The following is an 8,759-nucleotide window of genomic DNA, read 5'->3' as shown; positions in this document are numbered from 1 at the left end:
TAAAAAAGAGAAAACTTGAATATCTGGGGCATATAATGAGAGGTAGCAGATACAGGATGCTGCAGTTAATACTCAATGGAAAGATCGACGGAAAAAGAGGAATTGGTCGAAAGAAATATTCATGGCTCCGAAACCTTCGTCAATGGACTGGCTTATCAGCAGATCAATTGTTACATGCCGCACAAGATCGAGAACGATATCAGCAAATTGTTATGGAAGCTACCCACGCCTAAAAATTTGGGCACGGTACTTAAAGAAAGAAGAATGGACTATAAGGCCCATCGGTGAGTAGAAATTGAAAAAAACCGTACCATACCAAAATAATTACCAGATTCTAAGCAAAATTTGCTTGCAAAATTGATTACCAAATTGAGGGAATGGTTAGAACATGGAATATAAAAATGCCTTTAAAGATAACTGCTTTTTTTTGTCTTGAAGTCGGTTGTATTTTCCTGATATTTGACAGAAGACAAAGCAAAAAACTGAGTTTGATTGAAAATCATAAATTAACCATTCTCTTTTTTTGTCCCAGTTAGCCCTATTTGATTTTTTTAACATTTAAATTTTTTTTAATTACTACTTAAATAATTCAATATTAATTAATGCATTTGTGTGGGATGCGGGCCCCATCAAGTGCCCGGGCCCTAGGCGGCCGCCTAGTCCGCCTAATGGTTAATCCGGCACTGGGCTCAATATAGAAAATGAACTAGAGGGTGAAATAAGCCTAATCCCAAATTTTTGTACAAATCGATGCTGGACGAAAAAATTGCGAGGTTTTGCCATTTTTCCAGCTTCATTTCCTCGACTAATCAGGATATACATGATTTTAAATATTAGACAATTATTAGTTTCCTTTATTTTTATCGATTTTAAGTGGTACTTGTCGAATGACTCATAATCGCAAGTCTAGATAGGATCATTGTAAATGGATTAATAAAAAAAAGGATTAATTTCCGAAATTATAGGATTACTACCAGATAAAAATATGGTATAAATACAAAACTAAACCTCAGAAAAGCATCTTCTCATCAAGCTCGTAGTCTTGAATAAGAGTTCAGAATGATGGCTGCAGTACACCTTAAAGTAGCGATCACTATTCTTGCATTTGTAAGTATCACTATACTATGTATAATTTTTAGTAAAAGATTTTTTTTATTTTAAACAATAAGAATACACCTAATCTACAAGATGAATCAGAATTTTTCTTTAACCGAATATAACTATAATTGTTTGTAAACTAGATGTCACCTGGTCCATGCTAGCTTTTTTTTACATGAACTGCCCACTTCATTGTTTTGGCTACATAGCGCAACGCTGACTCTGCTTTTTACTATCTGCTCACGTTCTTGTTGTGGCTGCAATCTACAACACTAACTAAGCCTTGCACAACTTTACACATTACACAAGTTTGAACGGTTTAGTCCTGTTGAACCTTCGCATATGGGGTTAAATGACAAGAAGCTGAAGTACTTTATGTTTGGACTGCTTATGTAGCCTCTCTTCATTTTCTCCTGGAGACTTTCTTAATTTCAGTTGGAATAAATTCGAACGGAATTTAAGGTCTCTATGTAAATCGTCATTCCAAACATACCAAGGGACACCTACAATATTCCTTAGTATTCGGTTCTGGAACTTTTGTAAGTTTTTATAATTACTTTTTTAGGTACAGCCCCATATTTGCAAGTCATAAGTACACACTGATTTCAATATCTTTTTGTAAACCAGTCGTTTATCCTAGATGTAAAGTTGAGAGTACCTACCTATTACTCAATACATATTTGTGTGCCTACTTTATCTTCAACTGTTCAGTTTTCTTTTTAACATATTCCTTCCATTTGAGCTGGACGTCCAGATTCCAGGTATTTCGCCATTTTCTTATTAGGAAAAATGCTGTTGTTTAAGGCAACTAATTTCTATCCATTAAACTTTATTCGCCATTTTTTGGACCAGCCTTCTATGCCATTAATTGTATTTTGTAGGTTAACCGTAGAATCTTCTATAGTTTCTCCTATTAGGTCTGGATCCCGCGTATAAAAAAAGTTGATCAATAGCAAGTTGAAAATTTGTTAATAGCTTAAGGGTATCTAGTCGGACAAACTTTGATATATGGGAACAGTGGAATAGGGAAAGTTTTAATTGTGGAACAGGTTAAAAATTTGGAATGGTCAGACCACGAAAACGTCACATGTATTTTGTCCGACAGAACTTCCAATTGATTTGTTACCCTTTCATTAAACTCTCATGCAAAAATCAGACTGCTGTTTATTACCTGTCATAATTCCTGTAATTTGACAAGTTCTTCGTGTTCCACTCATTAAAAGTCCCAGTTGGTGATAAACACCAGTCTGATTTTTGCATGAGAGTTTAATGAAAGGGTAACAAATCAATTAGAAGTTCTGTCGGACAAAATATATGTGACGTGTTCGTTGTCCCGTATATCAAAGTTTTTCCGACTAGACACCCTTAAGGTATTAACACATTTTCAGCTTGCTATTAATCAACTTTTTTTTCATATGCGGAATCCAGACCTATATTGTCACGACTAGAGATTTAAAATTTCCGGAAAAATTTGGTACAGGAAAAAAACTGTATTTTTCCGGAAAAAAAACAGGAAAAAATGGAAAAATGCGGAAAAATTGACATTTGTTACAATATACTAAACTAAACTAATACTGTTACTAAACAAATTCTGCATCCCGTATCAAAATCGATAAATTTAGTAGAATTCGATATATCTATATTATTAGAAGTGCCTTTTGTCTTTAAGTAGGTATATAAAAGACACAATATTAAAAAAATATTCCCCAACAAGTTAACCAGACTAGTTCTCTTATCGATATCTTTTTTTTTTTTTTTTTTTTATTGAAAATTTACCGCATCCACCAAGAGGTGATTAGCGGGAATACAGTGTAGGAGTACAGTTCCAATAACTTACAATCTATAATATAATTCTATGAGTTTTAAATAATTATCGATATTATCATCTATAATTACAGTATGTATCTTAAATTAAGAATACAGTGTAGGTATAACTTCCAGTAATTTAGATTCTATAATATAGCCCTATACATTTTAAATAGTTTGCGATATTGTCATAGTAACCATCTGTGCCTAAAAGTTTGTTGATGTTGTTAGGAATATTGAATCTAATTCGTTCATTTGCAAAAAGTGGACAGTCAATTAAAAAATGTTTTACATTATTTATTTCGTCACAAATTTCACATTTAGGGGGATCGTCTCTTGTAAACAGGTGAGAGTGCGTGTATCTTGTGTGACCTATACGCAGACGTGTGATAACAGTTTGAAGTTTTCGGGCTCGTATTCTCGATAGCCGCGGGTAAACATTATCCTTGATTGTTCTTAAAGATGTCTGTGAATATTTCCATTCTTGGTTCCATTTACACGTGATTAGATTTCTAAAGTACGATTTTATGTCACTCGCGAGATTTCGACACTCCGTTACCTCTGTTTCGACACTTTCCGACACTTTACGGGCGCACTGATCTGCTGCTTCGTTTCCATCGATACCAATATGAGATGGGATCCATATGAAGGTAATGCGTCTGGAATTTTCTTGAGCCTTTCTAGTTCAGATTTAAGATTTTAAGATTCAGATTTAAGATTTTATTCTAGTTCAGACTAAGGTTAGTTTCTTGTAGGCAAATTATTTCTGGACAGTATTCTGATTGGATGATTTGAAGCATGGGTAAACGATGGAACAGTCCATCAATATTCCACTGTAATATAGAGTTGAAAATTAGGCATCGGAGGAAGATAATTCACTGTCAGTGATATCTTTACCTAGATAGTGATTCAATTTATTTTTAAGTCGGGTGAAGCGAATGTTTCGTAGTTTTGTCTGATAGGTATGGGTAAGATATGGTTAATAGGTTTATTAAACCGGGGAGATCGGTTGTGTATTCCTGGATAATTTCTATAGGTGAATTGTTACCTTGGGTATTTTCAATTAGCATTATTAGCTGATCATAGTTTAATGGGAGTGTTGTGGAATTTTTATTCATGAAAAATTTAAGTGCGTCAGGAGTAGGTGCTGTGCGTTTAGGTTTTTTGGGCTTTTGGATGTTGGTTTGACGTGGTGTTTGAGGGAGAGCAAACGTTGGATTATTAGTATTCAGATTTTCGATGGGAGGGGATAACGTTTCGTCAATACTTCTTTTTACAGATGTACTGGATGATTCTCCTATGATTCCGAGTGAAGCTTGTTGATCCATTACTTCAGAGGTTTTTTCACATGGATTTTTAGTGGGAATGTTCTCTTCGGTGGGAATTATTTTGCTCGCTTCAGAAGTTGGCAGTAGGGTTTGAGGAGTAGAAGAAATTGAAGAAGGTTTTTGAATATTTATGTTGTTTGGATCACCGTCTTCAGCTTGATGTGATTCAGTATGGGAGAAAAGTTGTGTGTTCTGTTGCTGTGGCGTAGATTCGGTGGTGGTGGTTAGGTCATATGAGATAGTAGAGTTTTGAGATAACACATTGTCTGTCACAAGTTGTGTATGCTGTTGCTGTGGCGTTGATTCGGTAGTGGGAGTTGGGTCATGAGAAAGAGTAGAATTTTGTGATAGCACATTGTCAGATGAAGTATTGGGGCAATTTGACGCAACGTGTCCAGCCTGTTTGCATACGAAACATTCCATCTTGTCCGTTGAAAGAAAAATTCTATTATCATTGCCTTCAAATGAAATTAATAAGGAGGTGTGAAGCTCGAAATTATCAGAGGGTGAAAAGACATACACTTGGCGGCGGAAACTGAGGATGTGGGAATATTCATCACCTGGAATTCCTGCTCTAAGGAAAGACACTGGGGAGGCTATTTGAAGACCAAGACTCTTGATTGCATTTTCTGCAAGTTGGTGGGGAATATAAGGAGAGATATTCGAGATTAATATTCTTTTTGTCGGGGAGACAAGTTTCCTAATACTTAAAATTAGGGATCCGATTTGGATAGTTGGGTGGGACTTCAGAAGTTGATCAACGAGATTTGGGTTGGCTAGATATATGCAGATTCTATTATTTGAGATTCTGGAAGCAAAGGAAATATTTTTTGGTCCGATGACATCACCAATAGCTTTAACGTAATCTAGAAGTTTAAGGTTTTCTTCTGCGTGAAGGACTATGGCTTGCTCTTTTTTGGGTAGGGATGGTGGTTTCGGCGAAGATTTTGCAGCGTTTACGTACGAAATTGATGTAGTAGCTTGATTATTTGTAGCACTTTGAAGGGCCATGGTTGAGGTAGAAACTGTAGGATTACTGTGTATGTTTGTACTTGTCATGCAGATACAGACAATAGCTTCGTGTTATATTTTTTCTTTAAATAGTTCTGGTATCAGAATTGCATTCAAAGCCATTATGCTGGATGGTCAGCAAGAACCAGCAAACTGGTGAAACCAGCCGCTGGTATGCACTTTTTATAAGTTAAATACAATTTATAATGGTTTAATAATATAAAGAAAGCAATACGTACAAATTTTGTCCAGAAATCACTTTTTAAAATACACTATTAAATCGAAATCAAATACACTGATTACTACTGATAAGGTAAACTAGATTTTAATTATACTTGGCACAGGTCTTACTCGTATGAATGCTAGAACAAGCTTATCGAAATCTTGCTAAAATATATATGTTGAAAAACGCTACGAATTTTGTTCTAAGCTGATAAACTTTGCAGCCTCTTGATGCTCGCTTTAAAGAAGAATAATTGAATGAAGACCAACTAATGGAAGCCTAAGACTTCATTTCTGAAATGGCTTGTTCACTAAGGCCCGGTCTTTTCACCTCCGAATAACTAGTTATCGGGAACAGATTTACATATGTAATCTGCCGGATAAACTTCCCGATAACTATTTGTTCGGAGGTGAAAAGACTGGGCCTAAATCTAGATGTGTGGAAGGTGGTGGCAAATCTAGCATAATTTAGAACAAAAACTGTATTTTTTAGTCGAAATTCTTTATGCGATAGTGCAAATATGTAGTACTAATCCCGTTATATGGTAGCAAGGTTTATGTACATCGCAGTCACTTATGCCAATTGCCTCCCGAATTTTAAATGGACCTCCATATTCCGCCTCTTCAGAAGGAAACTGGTCTTTACACGGCCTCATATATACAAGCAAAAAGAATATGTTATCACAGGATAAAATTTATTAGTTGTTGCTATTGATTTAAATTTGGTTATAAACGAAAAACAGATACTGATTTACGATACTAGACCAGATTCACTTTTAAAAGAGACTAACAAAAATCATGTTGTTTGTGTTATCCGTTCAGGATGGTGAAGCGGAGATCGAGTCTGAATCAGATGCTTGGTCTGAAGATTTAGATTCAGACTCAGATAAAAATATACCACTGAGCAATTTGGTTAAATAATGTGCTTTCTACCTTTGAAGTTTTGGTTTTGACACTTACAATTATTATGCCTGGTTGCACCAACAGATCTTAGGCTTAAGCCGAGAATATCATAAGAATTAATGTAATATAATTACAATAAAATATAATAGGAATATCATAATATAATAATAGATATACTTGATAACAAGGTAAGAATCCAAAATTATGGTGCAACGTAAGTGATACTTCCGGTGGTCCGATCTATAAGCAGAGCTTAACTAAGCTGGAGCTTAAGATCTGTTGGTGCAGACACCAGGCATCAATGTCTCTTAGTTTAAGTACGCTTAAGTCTCAATTAAAAATATTTTCAAATTTTCCCATTTTTTCCAAATTTTACAATGGTCTGGAAAAAACGGAGAAAAACCTGTTTTTTCCCAATTTTTCCCGTTTTTTCAGATATGTTAATTCATTAGTCAGGACTGCTCTATCCTCAGCAAATATGGCTAGTTGAATGTTTTCTCTATCCGGAATGTCAGATGTATACAAAAGGTATAATATTGGTCCAAGAACGCTACCTTGTGAAACCCCTGCGTTTATTGGCTTTAAATCGGAGTACTCGTTTTCCATTTTAACTCTAAATATTCGCTGGTGTAGGTATGACTGCAATATTTCCACGAGTTGCACTTCAAATATTTTCTGTAGATTTATTAACAGGCCATCAATGCTTTTGCGATATCTAGGAATACAGCTCAAATTTTTTTCTCCTTAAAATATTAAGATATTATTATCTACCTTAATAAATATTTAAATTTTACCTGATCTTTTTATCGGGAAAACTCGCTATGTTACTCAATTTCTCTTACTGTTAATAATTTGTATTCTCTTAGTATTTTTAATTACAATTTCCTACTTTATTCAGACATAACTAACAGAATTTATATACTTAGATTACATTCAGTTCTCCTTAGTTCTGTCCATGTTTGTCGATAATTTTTATTCCTTTTATGCTGGGACCACAGTAACGTCTAATGCCGTTAATTAACGTATTGTTTGCATTACAGAGATGGCAAATAATGCGTTAATTAACGGCATTAGACGTTACTGTGGCCCCAGCATCGTAGTATCTGTAACGCAGTATTTTATTTGTGGTGAAAATATTACATAGATATAAATATTTTTGGTAAACGAGATAACTTTTTCATATACAATATTATGTATTCAAGAAACTATATCGTACAGTCACATATTACATATTTGCTTTTTTTACTGATGTCTACCTATTCCTTTTTAAATACATGGTAAGGTTCCATGGAATTTTATTTCAATTAAAAATCATCGAATCATATTTCCATGAAATATTTGCTAAACATTCATAGTTCATGTGTATATTTCGAAACATTTGTTAATAATATTGCAAAAATAGCTGAGCGTATTTTTCACGGTATTAGTATATTATTCAACGAGCCTGTAATGATGGCTATTACTCACGATGATGAAGTTTGCGACACGAGCCGTAGGCGAGTGTCGTAATTCATCAGAGTGAGTAATAGCCATTACATGCGAGTAGAATACTATACTTTTTCTACGACCTCTTTTATTTTAATTAGTAAACAATTTAATTATCAACTACTCGAGATTTAAATTACAATAATTTACAAAAATGCCTAAATGCTATTTACCCCTAGTACGTAGCTGAATAATTGGTGGCCTACTATTACCAAATTCTTATTTATTGTAAAAATACAACTAGAAATAGTCAACATGAGTTCTATTCTTTCCGAAAAATTATAAGCTTAAATTTGTACCTACTGCCAGTGAATCTAATAAATAGGAAATGGCTGTTGTCGGTGGACGTATTTCATATATATATATATATATATATATATATATATATATATATATATATATATATATTGATGTGATCTTGATTATTGATATGAGATGATATTCTTATATGTCACTTCTTTTAATCAATGTATTAATACTAATCTAATTAATTAACCAGATCACATATCAATATGTTTTCAATCTCAGGGCGAATTATAAATTAATTACTTACTTTCGTGGCTTCAAATATTTCTTAATGGTTCCTAATCGGGATAGAAAAGAAAAGAGTAAAAAAAAATACACATATGGGTTACAATTATAATCAAAATATTTTTTATTTTATTTAAAAGGCAATCAATGCTTAATATTTGCTATTTCTTATTATTCTTAAACATAACATTTACAAATGGGAATCTTATTTCCTTTTGGTTTTCAATTGAAAGTTTTTATTAACATTTAATTATTAGGAGTTATTAGGAACAACTCTATTTAACTTTGATGAAGCTTTTCTGATATTATTGATTATGTTATTCAATTTTTTATGTGGAATTTAATACGAAAAACCCATACATTCATGTCCAAACA

At 33.6% G+C, this 8,759-nt stretch overlaps 1 protein-coding gene across 48 annotated transcripts in view; it reads left to right on the top strand.

Moving 5' to 3' along the window:
• The first annotated feature begins 1,012 nt into the window (after positions 1-1,012).
• Positions 1,013-8,759, top strand: part of LOC126879534 (mucin-5AC-like) — a 32,301-nt gene continuing 24,554 nt past the window's right edge. For 43 of the 48 annotated variants that reach the window (XM_050642674.1, XM_050642666.1, XM_050642643.1 and 40 more), the window contains exon 1: positions 1,026-1,107. In XM_050642674.1, the coding sequence (XP_050498631.1) occupies positions 1,060-1,107 (48 nt within the window). In that variant the 5' untranslated portion in view covers positions 1,026-1,059. Of the gene's footprint in view, positions 1,108-8,759 lie in introns of all 48 variants that reach the window. The other 5 variants (XM_050642682.1, XM_050642672.1, XM_050642655.1 and 2 more) reach the window with 1 other exon arrangement.

Source organism: Diabrotica virgifera, chromosome 2, assembly GCF_917563875.1.
Source record: "Diabrotica virgifera virgifera chromosome 2, PGI_DIABVI_V3a".
In the NCBI taxonomy this organism is placed as follows: domain Eukaryota; kingdom Metazoa; phylum Arthropoda; class Insecta; order Coleoptera; family Chrysomelidae; genus Diabrotica; species Diabrotica virgifera.
Note: the sequence above shows the minus strand (reverse complement) of the source record. Positions and strands in the feature narration are given on the sequence as shown.